The 16,147-nt window shown below is 49.0% G+C and overlaps 1 protein-coding gene across 1 annotated transcript; it reads right to left on the bottom strand.

The window, feature by feature from the left end:
* Positions 1-13,580: 13,580 nt before the first annotated feature.
* LOC147988118 (uncharacterized) lies at positions 13,581-15,819 on the bottom strand. Its single transcript, XM_087542613.1, has 2 exons — positions 15,463-15,819; positions 13,581-15,077 (listed from the first exon to the last, which is right to left on the bottom strand). The coding sequence occupies exons 1-2, from the start codon at positions 15,817-15,819 to the stop codon at positions 13,581-13,583; spliced, it is 1,854 nt and encodes a 617-aa protein (XP_087398739.1).
* Positions 15,820-16,147: the final 328 nt, after the last annotated feature.

Here is a 16,147-nt window from a genome sequence, read left to right as displayed (position 1 = left end):
AAACCGGAGCATGACCTCATTGGAATTGAACTGTTGCCTATTCCATTTGAGGAGTTCTATCAGTTTTTCAATCAATTGGCCCTCGATAAAACAACGATCACCTGTTGTCGTGGTTCTAACTCTGACAGTGATGTAGGGGGGTGTGTATGGAGAGGCTAGATCTTAGCTATGGAGGAGTTGTAAGCACACGAGGATTACGAGTTCAGGCCCTTCTCGGAGGAAGTAACAGCCCTATGTCTCGGTGCCCGGAGGCGGTCGATTGAATTATGCGTGTGTGAATAACAGGGGTGCGAACCCTTCATACTGAGGAGGGGTGTGGCTTATATAGAGTTCGCCGGCCCCCTCCTGCCCTCAGTAATGCAGGGTTTAAGGTACATTTAAGGTTGGGCGTTACTGGTAACGCCCCTAATAAAGTGCTATAATGATCATAAAGACTACTTAATAGCCGACCGTTTGCCTGGGAGTGACTTTAGGTCTCCTGGCAGTCGAGTGGTTGGCTTCATGGTCGAGTGATAGCTTCTTGGTCGAGTGTCTTGAACCCGTCGAGTGGGATACCATCAAGGCGATTGAAAGGTGACTTATTCTAGGGATGTCCTTGGGTAGGGCTCTTTGGACGGGTCCGTGCCCCTACCCTAGGTACATGGCTTCATCACCTGCTACTGTCTGTAAGTACTACTACTTCTGTCATTAAGTCTCTCTATCTAGCTCATCTCTTTCATTGCATGTATTTATAATTATCCTCACTATATTATGCAGAATGAAGATCGCCGAATTGAAGAAAAGACAAATCGGTCATATTGGGTTCGTTAACACATATCTCATAGATGCAACTGAGGTTGAACATCGTCCCGGAGATACCGAGGCCAACTTGCTACGATCATTCAAAAAAAATGAAAACAAAGATATAATACTCTTTCCTTACAACTTCAAGTGAGTGTTACTGTCTTGTGCATATTCGGTTTCCCTTATATATTAGTCCAGGTTATAGTAATGTAATTGATGAGTTATGCATGCGTGTGCAGTTTCCACTATATTCTCCTAGAGATTAGGCTTGAGCAGGGAGTAGTAACCGTCTTGGACTCTAAACGAAAAGATCCCCAGGAGTATGCGGACATGACTGAAATCCTCAAGAAGTAAGTTAAATCGATCATTATCCAGCATATCAGCAACTTTGTTCATTTCCTGATATCAAGTAATTTTTTTCTTTGTCCGGCAGGGTTTGGAGAAAATTCACCAGAAAAGTTCCGGGACTGCCGAAGGAGCTGGAATTTAGACACCCGAAAGTAAGTAATATAGTAGCATGTTCCGCGCATCTCCTAGTGATTCAAGCGCTAGTTTCATCAATACCATTTAGCATTCTTGCTTATCAGTTTGATTGACCTCTATTTCTTGTAAAGTGGTTGTGGCAGGAAAAAGGGAATGGTTTCTGTGGATACTACGTCTGCGAGTCCATCCGCCACACGACCTGTGAGCGGGGCGGGTACTCTCACGAACAACATGAAGTACGTAAATAACAACATTCACAATTTTATTTTATTACCATCATTTGTATTGAGTTTCATTCATTCATATATATATATGTATTGACCCCCTTCTTCAAATTAGATGTTTCGGAAGCGGGATGAACTCCTAGCACCAGCTCGCATGCGAGCAATTCAAGAGGAATTGGCGGAATTCTTTCTTGACCACGTGATCGCTGAAGACGGAGAATACTATGTGGACCATGAGTCCGTATGATTATATTTGTAAGAGATAATTATTGTATATATGTAGCCGGTAGTGTTGGATAGATATACGAGAACTTCTTGTTCGACCAATCTCTCGGAGAAGGAGAGGTGGTCGATATCACTTCTCTCTGTATGCATATATGTTCATGACGATCTTCTGTTTCCTTCGTTTGCTTACTAGCTAACTAGCGTGTCTAGTCCTCTCTATACGTATGTATAGTACGTAGCGTCGACCAAGCACGGACATAAGAGAGGACACCTCTCTCTATTAATTATAGCTAGCTAACACAATATATGAAACACCTAAATTAACCCCCCAAAACCCCCAAACCCCTCCCCCTTTCAAAAAAACAAAAACCCCAGCCACAGAAATGCTGACGCGTGGATGCCTATTGGTCCCGGTTGGTGCCACCAACCGGGACCAAAGGGTCTCCTGCCTGGACTCCGCACACAGGCCACGTGGAGGCCCATCAGTCCCGGTTCTGGATTGAACCGGGACTAAAGGTACAGGGCATTAGTACTGACACTTTAGTCCCGGTTCAGGAACCGGGACTAAAGGCCCTTACGAACCGGGACAACAGGCCCTTTTTCTACCAGTATATGCGCGTGTCAGCGGTCGTTGGCGACTGACCGGTCAAATGAGCTTCTTGTACGTCGCTATTTCCTCAAGTCGCCACTTTGCTGGCTTATCTGCCAGGTCATAAAGGAGTATGTATGTCATGTGGCATTTCCACCTAGTACATAGCCTACGCGCCCAGCTTGTGTCAGAAGAATGGAGGAATTGTGTTGCGCATGTATTACAGAGAGGAGCACGATACATATACAAAAACCAGGACGTTGGCATTGCCTACATGCAGGGAAGTGGAGATCAGGTGCCGGGAGGCTAGCTAGCTACCTAAGTTCCCAACCCAGCCAAGGACGTTGGTACAACACTTGTCATGTTACAACTTAACACCCTCCGCAGTCCGAACGTTGCCAGGAAGAACGTTCAGACTGGCTCGAAAGTCACAAAACATCGATGACGGCAACCCCTTGGTGAAGATATCCGCGAACTGCGAGGAAGTCGGAACATGGAGAACCTAGGCTTCACCAAGGGCCACACGATCATGAACAAAATGAAGATCAATTTCGACATGCTTCGTCCGCTGATGCTGCACCGGGTTAGATGAGAGGTACATCGCACTGACATTGTCGCAATACACCACCGTAGCTCATCATGGGGGCGATGGAGCTCAGAGAGGAGTTGTCGTAGCCAACAAGACTCGACAACACAGTTGGCGACGGCACGATACTCCGCCTCCGCACTAGAACGAGACACGGTCGGTTGTCTCTTAGACGACCAAGAGATGAGGTTGCTGCCGAGGAAAAACCGGAAGTGGACTTGCGAGTGTCGGGACACCCGGCCCAATCAGCATCGCTATATGATATGAGGTCATGGGAAGAGGAGCGATAGAACTGGAGACCGTAGCGAGTGGTGCTAGGAAGGTAGCGCAAGACCCGTTTGATCAACTGGAAGTCTGAATCAAGCGGAGCATGCATGAAGAAGCAAATCTGCTGGACGGCATAGGTGAGATCCGGCCGTGTGAGTGTGAGGTACTGAAGGGCTCCGGCGATGCTGTGATATTTGGAGGGATCGGAAAAGGGTTTGACATCCGTACTGGAGAGCTTGGAGCTAGTGTCAATGGGCGTGGTGACGGGAGGGAAATTGAGCATGTTAGCCCAATCCAAGACCTCAAGTGCATATTGCTCCTGAGATAAGAAGAGACCAGTAGTGTTGCGATGCACATTGATGCCGAGAAAGTGGTGGATGTCCCCGAGATCACTCATGGAGAACTCACGAGAGAGCGATGAGACGAGTGATGCGAGGAGGGCAGTGGTGCTGGCAGTGAGGATGATGTCATCGACATATAAAAGCAGGTAAGCCATGGATGTTCCTCGGCGTAGAATGAACAACAAAGTGTCGCACTTGCAGGAGACGAACCCGAGAGTGCGGAGGAAGCCCGTGAAGCGAAGGAACCAAGTCCGGGGAGCCTGCTTGAGGCCATACAAGGACTTGTTCAGGCGGCAAACATGCGTGGGGCGAGCAGAGTCGACGAAGCCAGAGGGTTGTTGACAATAGACGGTCTCGGCAAGATCACCATGGAGAAAGGCATTTTTTACGTCCATTTGGCGAATCGGCCAACTATTCACCGTAGCAAGACTGAGGACGATGTGAATCATGGTGGGTTTGACAACGGGGCTGAAGGTCTCCCCGTAGTCGACATCGTCCTGTTGCGTGAAGCCACGGACCACCCACCGCGCCTTGTACCGAGCCAGCGAGCCATCAAGATGGAGCTTGTGCTGAAAGATCCATTTGCCGGTCACCACGTTGACACCTGCAGGACAAGGCACCAAAGACCAAGTGTCATTCCTAATTAGCACATTAAACTCGTCTAACATTGCATCATGCCAATGGGGGTCTTTGAGAGCGGCACGGTACGAGGAGGGAAGCGGTGAAGGGAGCGTGGTGATAGAAAGATCAAAGTGGCGCTTGGGCATGGCAAATCCCTTTTTACCACGTGTCTGCATCTGGTGTAGGTTGGTTTGTGGAGGGATGGGAACAACACGGAGCGGTAGTGGTGGACCCGGGAGGAGTAGCGGCGTGCGGGAGGCAGGAGTCGGCGATCCCGAAGTAGCTACGATAGGAGGAGAAACTGGGGATGGTGGAGCGAGCATGCATGCAGCGGCGTCGGGGGCGCGACGTGAGCGGGAAGGTGGAGTGGGCATGCATGCAGCAGCGTCGGGGGTGCTACGTGAGCGGGAAGGCGGGCATGCATGGGTGTGGGACCCGATAGGTGGTTGGGCGGGCGAGCCGATTGGCGGGGGTGCGGGAGCAGCATGCAAGCGCATGGGTGGCTGGTGGAGAGTTTGGCGGGGCGCGGCGGGAGTGGCGGGTGATTGGCTGGGCGCGGCGGGGTCAGGATGTGACCCGTACGAGGTATGTACGCCAGCAGGGGTGGTAGGCGCAGCAGGGCACCCAGGATCTTCTGCGCCCGCGGATAAGTCTGCAACAGAAGCATAGGGAAACAGATTTTCATCAAAAATAACATGCCGGGACGTGATGACTTTGCGCGAGGAGAGATCAAAACAGCGCTATCCTTTTTGCTCACGAGGGTAACCAATGAACACACAACGTGTAGAATGCGGCGAGAGCTTCTGGGGGGCCGTGGCAGAGAGGTTGGGGTAGCAGAGAAACCCAAAAGTGCGCAAGTGATCATAGGTGGGGTGTCTGTGGTAAAGAAGAAAGTGGGGGGTAAAGTGGTGGATAGAACGTGATGGTCGAATGTTGAGAAGACTAGTGGCTGTATGGAGGGCTTTGACCCAAAATGCAGGAGGGAGCTGCGCTTGAAATAAAAGAGTGCGGATGACATCATTGGTGGTGCGGATGTGACGTTCGGTCTTACCATTTTGTGGTGAGGTATGCGGACAAGTGAGACGGAAAGAGATGCCGTTGGAGGAGAAGAAGTCACGACGCGCAGTGGTGAGAAACTCTCCGCCATTGTCACACTACACACATTTCACCATCACATGAAATTGAGTGATAATGAAAGAAAGAAAATGACAGAGGCTTACTCGAGACAAAGGGCACGAGACTTAGTCGTAGGGCCATCGCACTAGGAAGCTTAAAGGGGTTAATCGGGACAAAGGACACGAGAGAGTTTTTATACTAGTTCGGCCCCTTACGATGAAGGTAAAAGCCTACGTCTAGTTGGGATTGGTATTGCTGAGGTTTCCATCTCCAAGAGTCTCAACTCACCAGCTTGGTTATCGACTTGGTTGTTTTCTTCCCTAAGCCTCCACCGGGTTGTCCCCTTATATACATGGGTTGACGCCTGGTGGCCTACAGAGTCCCGGCTGGCTCATAATCGTGTCCGGCTCGGTGACCTTCTTTACATGCCTTTCTTTACAAGTCTTTCCTTACATATGGCGGTTCATAATATCAGGCCTTAAACCGCCATCAGGCCCTTGGGCCTTCTACAATACTTAATAAACTACAATCTTGGATATTTACTGGGCTTCTTGCGTAACCCGCCATTGGAGCTGACCCGACCCCTCCTGGGCGGGTCTCAACTAATAATAATATCCCCAACACAACTCCTTCCTCACTCAAACCATGATCCATTCGGGGGCTAATGATGAAGCTATGTAGCTAGGGTAGGGTCATGGATCTGTCCAACATACCCTCCCCAAGGACATCTCTACAAGGAATCAGAAGCAGTCGAAGAGAAACCATCATCCACTCGACCATGAAGATGTGTTCACTCGACCACCTTGAAGACACTTGACCACCAGAAGATGAGAAGCCCTTCACTCCGCAACGGTCGAGGTTTAACTCATAGCTTTATGGACATTTATAGCACTTTACTTCGGACGTTACCAGTAACGCTCCTCCTTTATGAACATTGAACCCTGTGTAACGGAGGGGAGCAGGGGTCCTGGCACACTCTATATAAGCCACCCCCCTCCTCTGGGACAAGGGTTCGAACCCCCTGTAACACACGCGCATATAATCCAGTCGACCACCTCCGGGCTCCGAGACGTAGGGCTTTTACTTCCTCCGAGAAGGGCCTGAACTCGTAAAACTTGCGTGTACAACTCCTCCATAGCTAGGATCTTGCCTCTACATTCCTACCCCCCCTATTCTACTGTCAGTCTTAGAACCACGACACCCGCCTGCCGGCAACTAGTTCGGTTGCTAGTCCGGCGGTTGGCCGCGGTGGCTTGCCGTCTGGGTACCGTGCACAGGCGCCTACCCCGGCTGGGAGTGTCGTGACAGGTGGCTTGGCTAGGCATACCACTGCAGGCCGGGGCGGGGCCGCGCCGAGGCCGCCGGCGTCAGGGCATGCAGGGCTTGCGGTCGGGCAACTGCAGCTGCCGGCCCCTCCACCTCACATCATCGCCATGTCGTCGTAGAGTAGGGTTGGGACGGTGCATTCACAGGCACCGCCTCCGCCTCAGAACTCCAATGTTGGCGGTTCTTCTGCCCCGCCCCGGGGTCAGTGGGGAGATGATGGTTTCAACACTTATGGGGTTGGTCAGCACCGTGGATCCTCATCGACAGGTGGTGGTCGAGGATATGCTTGGCAGAGCGATGGCTCTGCAGAGCGACCGTTTCTGGAACCCTCGGGAGATTTTGTTGAGGGGAAGTCTGGACCGGATTATCGATAGCGGGGTGGTTTCCGCAGTCATCATGGTGGTCGCGGTGGTCGAGGTGGACGGTACCGCCCACGACAGCCGCCTCCGCCTATTGTTGAGCATATGGTCGTTGATGGGTCTGGTGCGGAGCCGGTCTTGTCTGGTCAGGCCTTGGAGGTGGTGTCGGCACTAGCTAAAGCTGAGGTTCCCGGGAATGACTTTGGGATGACAGCGTCAGTGGAGGCGACAGACAGGACTGAGTCGGAAAGGGCGTCCAAGTGGGCGCGTAAGAAAGAGAATATGTTGTGTTACCGCTGTGGTGGGAAGGGTCATTTTATTGCTGAGTGTGTGGCTGAATTGTGTGGTACTTGTGGCGAACCGGCTCATGATACGGGGGATTGTCCGTTTTTGCGAGATCAGGCACCGTCTCTCATGATGTATGGAGTGTACTGTGCTGAACTCACGTTCTTTGAATCTCCTACTAAGAGGAAGGTTCCGGACGAGACCCTGAGTTTGACCACTGGGATAGTAAAAATTACCAGAGGAGAGGTTTCTGAGACACAGGTTGTGCAGAGGCTGAAGGAGTTAGCTCCAGGGGACTTCCAGTGGGAGCTTGTTAGGCTCGAGGACAAACTGTTTAGAGTCGAGTTTCCTTCGGTTGAGGATCTACAGAGACTTCTGAGTTTTGGGATGTGCAAAGTGTCGGGTACTGATTGTGTCCTTGAGTTCCATGAGTGGAAGAGGGTTGAGCCTCAGGGTAAGCCTTTGTCTCAGGTTTGGTTGCATTTTTCTGGGGCTCCCTCGAAGCCGCTGCAGGATGCCAGGGTTGTGGCTAGCTTGGGTATTATGGTGGGGCGCCCGGAGCGAGTGGATATGGACTTCACCAGAGCTCACGGGATAGCACGACTTCTGGTCAGTGTTCTGGACATTGAGTATGTGCCTGAGGTGGTCAAGTGGGCATATCGAGGCCATATCTATAACCTCGTGATTGAGTTTGAGGACGAGAGTCTGTTTGCAGAGGCGGTGGATGGAACTGATACTGATATGCATGAGGGAGATGAGAGTTCGGGGCTTGAGGAGGCGCCGGTTGATGGTCCTGGACGTGAGCCGGTCACTGCACCGGGAACTGTTTCTCACACGGCAGGGGATGGGGCGGTACCACCTTCCTCGGTGCCTACGACTACTCTGAGTTTTGGGTCCTTCGAGCCGGTTTCTGCTCCTCCGAGACTTTGGAGTGAGCGGGTGGAGTCTGTTGAGGAGTTTGAGCAGACGTTACCTGTTTTGGATTTTGAGGATGCTGTGAGTCCACGACTTGGGGTGTCCCAGTTCACGGTCAGGCGGGAGGAGGAGGAGGCTCTCTCTCACTTGCTCGTTGATTCTCCTCAGGCCGAGGGACCGGCGGAGGGGATCTTTCGCCCAGGAGGGAGTCCGGGGATGGTGATCTCGGGTCCATCTCCTTCTGTCGTGTTGCCGGAGCTGCAGCTGGCGGTCCCGTCATTTGAAGGGGGCTCGAGGCAGGTGGTCTCGGCGCCCTGTTCTTCTCTCGCAGTGGTCGTGGTTGCTTCTGCGGGAGGAGGTCCGGGGCAGGTGGCCTCGGCACCTTCCTCTCCTTCCGCCGGGCCAGTGATGCAGGAGGCGCCTCCGCTGTCCGGAGGGGGCTCGGGGAAGGTGGCTTCGGTGCCATCTTCTCTTGGGGCACCTAGGGGGCCAGGCCGCATGGGGCGCCGGTGGTCCTTGCTGATCGTAGGGCTGGGGTGGACGAGGAGCTTGGGCAGGTGGCCCGGGCGCCACCTTCTCCCGGCATGGTGGAGCCTCTTGGTGCGAAGGCGACCGACGTCGCCGGTGCCGTTTTGCGCCCCTTCACTTTCCGGCGGTCCAGCTGGTTCATCGATGGAGGTTGACCGGATGTGCGCTCGGGGTGGGGCAGGAGGCCCCACAATGAGCAGGGCTACTCGGGACGAGGTGATTGCGTTTGGTGGTATTCCGGATCCGGTCTCTGAGGGGCGATGGGTGAGTAGCCGTCTCCAGGGTCATCCGGAGGTGGACGACATACAGCAGCGGTGCGCTATGAGGGCGGCCAAACTTCGTGACGTTGAGGTCACTACTGGTATGTCGGTTAATACCTCTAATTCTATTTTGCATTTTTCTAATGATGAGATTATTAAATATGCAAACCAGCTAGGAATTTCACTACGTAGTAATGATGGTGAGATTTCGACCTCGGTTAACGATATGCTGGATTTAGAGGCAAAGCGGGCGTTAGAGATGATTCGCAACTTAGCTGTGGTTAAACCCATGAATGATTCAGATATCGATGCTTTGGGGGGTCCGGGTACTCGATATTTTTTGTGCGGATCTTGCCCATCCTCTTCTTGAGCCTGAGGAGGAGGATGAGGGTGTCGAGAATGTTGTAGTTCGAACGTCTGAGCCTGGTTGTGAGGACCGGCTGGAGAGTAAGAACATGCATAAACGCAAATGGAAGCGGAAGATCTACCCGGATTCCGCAGTGCGTAGGAGTGCTCGGATCTGAACAACTAAAAAATTCCATGACGAGAGATGAAAGGAATCTTTTGGAATAGCAGAGGTCTAAAAGACTTGGCTAAAAGAAGGTTTCTTGCAGAGTCATCTATTGAGCATAGGTTGGACTTTATCGCATTGTCGGAAATTGGTACAGATAATTTTTCGCCACAATTTCTAAGTACTCTTTCGGGCGGTATTGATTTTGACTGGCATTGTCTGCCACCGCGAGGAAGATCGGGAAGGATCTTACTCGGGGTTAGATGTGAGTCACTAGAAGTCTGAAGTGTGGTCATGGGAGATTTTGCTGTCAAGTTTAGGGTGTGGTCGAAGGCTGATGGGTTTAACTGGGCTTTGGTGGCGGTATATGGGGCCGCACAACCCGAACTTAAGCCCGATTTCTTGGCGGATCTGGTGCGGATTTGCGGTTCTGAGCAACTTCCTATCCTGGTGGGGGTGACTTCAATATTATCAGAAGGCGTGATGAGAAGAATAATGATAATTTTGACGGCAGATGGTCATTCATGTTTAATACTATCATTGAAAGCTTGGATCTGAGAGAGATAGAGCTCCCGGGCAGAAAGTTTACCTGGGCTAACGCGATGCCAAATCCGACGTTTGAAAAGTTGGATCGAGTCTTGGCTAGTGTCGAATGGGAATAGAAATTCCCCTTTGTAACAGTTCAGGCACTATCTCGTGGTATTTCTGACCACACGCCGTTATTCCTTGACTCCGGCGAGGCCACCCACTTGGGAAATAAAAATTCATTCTCTTTCGAACTTGCTTGGTTTGAGAGAGAAGGCTTCTTTGATCTCGTAGCCAGAGAGTGGGCTAAGGATGCAGGAGGTAGGTCCGCCCTTGAGCGGTGGCAGAATAAGATTAGGCACCTGAGAAGTTTCCTACGTGGGTGGGCTATGCATCTGAGTGGGATTTATAAGGTAGAAAAGGAACAGCTCCTTACACTTATTCAGTCCCTAGATGTCAAAGCAGAAACCACGGTTCTGCCAGCTTCGGAGCATCAGGCCAAACTCGACGCAGAGCTGAGACTGAAAGAGCTTCTTCGTGAGGAAGAATTAAAGTGGGCGTTGCGGGCTAAGGTCCGACGAGTAGTCCAGGGGGACGCGAACACTCAATTCTTCCACATGATCGCTAATGGCAAGCACAGAAAGAAGAGGATCTTTCAGCTTGAACAGGATGAAGGAACGATTATTGGCCAGGAGAACCTAAAGTTATACATTATTGAGTATTACAAGCAGTTGTTTGGGCCTCCAGATGATGACTGTGTGTCGCTGGATGAGTCTCGAATTGAGAATGTGCCTCAACTTACTGTTGTTGAGAATGACATTCTAACTTCCCCTTTTTCTGAGAAAGAGGTGTTTGAGGCTATTTTGCAGATGAAAAACAATAAGGCACCCGGCCCGGATGGATTCCCGAATGAGTTTTATAAGAAGTGCTGGCATATTATTAAAGGAGATTTGTTGCCGTTGTTTCATGATTTATTCTCTGGCCAGCTGCACCGTTTTCAGTTGAATTTTGCTACGATCACTTTGCTTCCGAAGAAGACAGAGGAAGTGAGAATCGAGCAATTCAGGCCCATCTGTCTTCTTAATGTTAGTTTCAAAAATTTTACCAAGGTCGGGACGAATAGGCTCACACAGATTGCGCATGCTGTGGTGCAGCCTACTCAAACTGCTTTCATGCCGGATAGGAACATCCTCGAAGGGGTTGTGGTCCTGCATGAAACGCTCCATGAGATTCACACAAAAAAACTTGATGGAGTGGTTTTCAAGGTGGATTCCGAGAAAGCGTACGATAAAGTCAAATGGCCTTTCCTTCAACAAGCCTTACGCATGAATGGCTTTGATGCAGCTTGGCGACGCCAAGTAGAATCCTTCACGCAAAAGGGAGTGTTGGAATTAAAGTGAATGACGACATAGGTCATTATTTCCAGACACATAAAGGCCTGAGACAATGGGATCCAATGTCTCCTATCTTGTTCAACATCGTCATTGACATGTTAGCAATCTTGATAGGTAGGGCAAAGGAGGCCGGACAGGTGGGTGGCTTGGTGCCTCATCTAGTTGATGGTCTTGTGTCCATCCTGCAGTACGCTAATGATACTATCATCTTTATGGAGCACGACTTGGCAAAAGCGAGAAATATGAAGCTAGTGTTATGCTTATTTGAACAATTGGCCGGTTTGAAGATTAACTTTTATAAAAGCGAGTTGTTCTGTTTTGGTAGAGCCAAAGAGGAAGAAGAGGCTTATAAGCAATTGTTTGGATGTGAATTGGGAGAATTACCTTTTACGTACCTAGGTATACCCATTCATCATCGTAAGCTGACAAACAGAGAATGGAAGTGTATTGAGGATCGGTTTGAGAAGAAACTGAGTTGCTGGAAGGGCAAACTCATGTCCTATGGAGGCCGACTGATTCTTATTAATTCGGTGCTCACGAGTATGCATATGTTTCTCTTATCTTTCTTTGAAGTCCCAGTTGGGGTTAGGAAAAGGCTGGACTTCTATCGATCCCGTTTCTTCTGGCGGAGTGATGAACTAAAGAGAAAATACTGGCTCGCCAAATGGGATATCATTTGTCGACCAAAGGACCAGGGGGAGGGGGTCTTGGTATTGAGAATCTTGAAGTCAAGAACAGATGCCTTCTCAGTAAATGGATGTATAAGTTATCAGGTGAGACAGAGGCTACTTGGGCAAAGATTCTCCGTAGCAAGTACCTGCATTCTAAGACTTTGTCACAGGCGACAGTGAGACCGACTGATTCGCCCTTTTGGAAGGGGCTTATGAGAGTTAAATCTGCCTTCTTTAATAGAGCAAAGTTTATTGTCGGTAATGGTAACAACAATAGATTCTGGGAGGATACTTGGCTTGGTGACACGCCCTTGGCACTTCAGTATCCGTCCCTGTATCGTATAGTTCAGCGACGTGATGCTCTGATTGCAACGATCATGCAGTCCATTCCCCTTAATATTCAGTTTCGAAGGGTGCTCATTGGTCACCGGTGGGAAGCATGCCTTCATCTGGTGAGTAGAATGATGGAGGTTCAGCTAACTCATCAGCCCGATCAGTTGTGTTGGAAGCTTACTAGGTCTAGAAAGTTCACAGTCAAATCGATGTATATTGATGTCATCAACTCTAGTGTTATTCCTAGCTCCAAACATGTTTGGAAAGTCAGGGTTCCTTTGAAAATCAAAGTGTTTATGTGGTTTATGCATAAACAAGTTATTTTAACAAAGGATAATCTGGTTAAGCGCAACTGGACAGGACCTACTAGGTGTAGTTTCTGTGATCGGGATGAAACTATCGAGCACCTCTTCTTTGACTGCCCGTTGGCAAGAGTGCTGTGGCACACGGTACAAATTGCTTTTAACATCACTCCTCCGAATTCGATCAGTTCGTTATTTGGGACGTGGCTTGTTGGGATAGAGTCCGAAACAGCTAGACACATTCGCGTAGGAGTTTGTGCGTTGTTATGGGCAATTTGGAACTGTAGAAATGATTTGGCTTTTAACAGAACAACAACTATTCATTTTTTTGCAGGTTTTATTTCAAGCTACTTCGTTGATCCGTATGTGGTCCTTACTCACTCCGACGGAGGCCAGGGAGCGTTTGGTTACTGGATCTGTCCGGTGGGAGATGGTAGCGCGGGATATCTTCAACCGGTTTGGATGGCGGTCATGTAATAGGATAGACGATTAGTTTACCTATCTTTATTTTGCCAGCCGGTTGTGGCTTTTGGGCCTTTTGTTTCTGGCATTGTGGCTCTTGTTGAGCTAGCCATTTATTTGTTTTCAGACTTTCAGACCTTGTTGAACATCCTTTTTATTTTTATATAATTGTGGCCGTATGCATCGTTCTGATGCAGAGGCCGAGGAGTCCCCCCTTTTCGAAAAAGCATGGATGGGTGTTCAGACAAGAATCTCCTAGAGCTGATCAGGGGCAGTGCCTTCACATTGGAACATCCATGCATTGATAAGTAGAAATGCATTGACAGTATTGAGAAGCCCATGGACCAGCAAAATTACCTCCTTGTGTTGGAGGATTCATGCCTGGACAACTAGAAGTGCCTACTCAACATTGGGAAGCCCAATGTCCAACACAATCTCCTCCTTGTAAGGAACATTCATGCCTTCAAAAGTACTTCAGAAATGCCATCTTCTCCGTCGTCCTCGAACATTCTGTGTCCTCTCAAGTCTGTGTTGGAACGTCTCCATACCAGTGTAGTGCAACAGAAGCCAGATATAGGAGAGGTACTCCCCGCCGGCACCCATACTTTTCGCATGCAAGTACCCTCGGCATCTACCAGCAGAAAAACAGAGCATCTCGACCCACACACCTTGTATCACCTCCCACATCGTCTTCTCATCAATATCTTTCAACCAAGTGTAAAGCGCCACTGCGTCGCAGACAAATGATGCATCGTCTCTACAAATCAAAGTATCAACAATCTTTTGGGCGAGTTTTCCTTTATCCATCGGTGTCTCCTGACCCTTGAAGATGTCATTGAGTTGGTCATATGCGAGTTTGCAAAGATGCTTTCTACTGCCTGGCAATAGCATCTTAGGATTAGCAAATAACAAATGCATCATATAGTTGGATATTTCTCTGCATCGCTGGGCACGCTCTTCATCGTCTGGAGATGTGGTTCTACAGTAAAAGCAGAAATCTGTCACCAAGTGCCAGACAAGGACACTCTGATCGAATGGCTGCTGTAAGCTGTTGTGTATCTCTTGGTCACATTTCTTGTGCTTTAGTGTCAACTGGCCCCTGATATCATTGAACTCCTTGTAACTCTTAGCATCAGTTATGTACTTCTCCCACCCATCTCTGATATGTTGATGAACTAACCTTGTAATGTTCTTGGATGAGTCACAGGACTCCATGCCCAAACATTGGCTAACGAAGACCTCACATGATAAGCTCCTAGCGAAGCGCATCAGCTTGCTTGGCTTTTTGGTCTGGGCAAAGAATCCTATGATGTTATGTTGAGCGACCATGGCAGACCACTCGTTACTGAGTAATACCAGCCCAAATAGGGAAGAGAACTCTAGCACAAGAGTCCCGTACAGCAATACATATGTAATAATGACATCGCTGAGGTTATATGTTTGTTTGTGGCTTTTGTAGAACAGAAAAATGGCCGCAAGTTGCGACGTCACGGAGAATGACCACATCAAAACAAAACTCCTTCCGCTCATATCTTTGGTCCAAGGACTTTTTGTATAGAGAACATCAAATAAATCGGAGAGGCCGTTTGTTAGTGTCTCATGAGCTTTTTCGTCATCCAGGTGACAAAAACTTTTTAGTATAGTATGGCGAATCTCCAAGTTAAGTGCATTGTCTATCAGTAGTGTATGCAGTATGTAGGAGCGATCATTGGGGGGTTCTAGATCTTTTTGGAGCATGGCGGCCTTTGCATCTCGCACATAGGCTTCTAGCTCGTTTTGTCCATCTGTAACTCTATCAGTATTTCCATCCAAAAACCTACCAAGGCTGCTGAAGCTAGCACTCATGAGATCCAACGGTTTCGTGAAGCATTTGCCAGCCCCGAGGGTGAAAAGGAAAATTGCTGCATCCACTAACTTTTCATCAGCAGATGATGGCCATGACTTGCAGAACACGTAGATAGCTACCGTTACCTGAGACGATACAGGAGGAGAATCAAGAAAGTTGAAGATTTCTCAAGCAACAAAGAGTAAAAACTATCTTCCCTAAAGCTATTGATCGTCATAATCAAGGAAACACCTACATAATCAAGCTAAAGGTATACCAAATATGATATGTCCAGCCGAGTAAATATGAGTACATAAATTGCCTTTGAAATCACAAAATATTTAAATTTTAATACTTATGTGAGACGTGCACAATTTAAAATAAAAACAAAAATGAAATGGATTTATATTTGGAACAAAAAGGAAAACATGGCAAGTGAACTCTCAGATTTTTGTTATGCCAGTGAGAAATTAAATGTAGTCTGCTAGGTGTTGTCTAAAGAACCATAGCTGCAACATATTGAAAAGATACCTGAGACAAGGAGGTGATGATGTGCCGCTTCCACAACTCGTTGTCTTCAATGTTATATGCGGTTATGACAAGCTGCCCGCCGAGATGTATCAGCAGGATAGGCGCCCACAGGACCTGTAGATCGCGGCTACGGTACTGCATCTTCTTTTGGCGGTTGAAGAGCGTGGCGAGGGCATAAATGGCCAGGGCGTCGCTGGATAGATATGAGAGCCAGATGAAGAATCTGTACCAAGGTGGAATACGGGACTTGCGCTTGCGCGCGGAGAAGAAGAGGAAGTACTGAACGGCAAGGCTTCCCAATACGAGGGCAGGCAGCTGCTCCTGCTGCCACCATGAAACAACACTCGAGGAACCCATCCTCTATCTCCGTCTATGCCTAGCTTGTTTGTGTATGCAGAAGGTTTGTACTAATTCCTTCATTTTTCCGATAAGTAGAAGCCTACCTCTTAATTTATGCTGCCTTTCTCGTCTGACTTGGGACAAAGCAGATACAGCTAGCTGCTAAACACTGGCGGAGCTTGCCAAGAAATTATGGGGGGTAAAATAGTCAGCAGGGACAAAATGCTTATGTTTTCTCTTCTAAACCTTGTAAAAAGAATTCCTTTTGTAATAATTCTTTAAAAGTTGGGGCGGCGGTGCCCCCAAAACTTAACCTACACATTAGCTGGCTGGACTTGGTCATACT

The sequence above is a fragment of the Triticum urartu genome, chromosome 2A, assembly GCF_056163025.1.
Source record: "Triticum urartu cultivar PI428250 chromosome 2A, HENAU_Tu73, whole genome shotgun sequence".
Lineage (NCBI taxonomy): Eukaryota > Viridiplantae > Streptophyta > Magnoliopsida > Poales > Poaceae > Triticum > Triticum urartu.
Note: the sequence above shows the minus strand (reverse complement) of the source record. Positions and strands in the feature narration are given on the sequence as shown.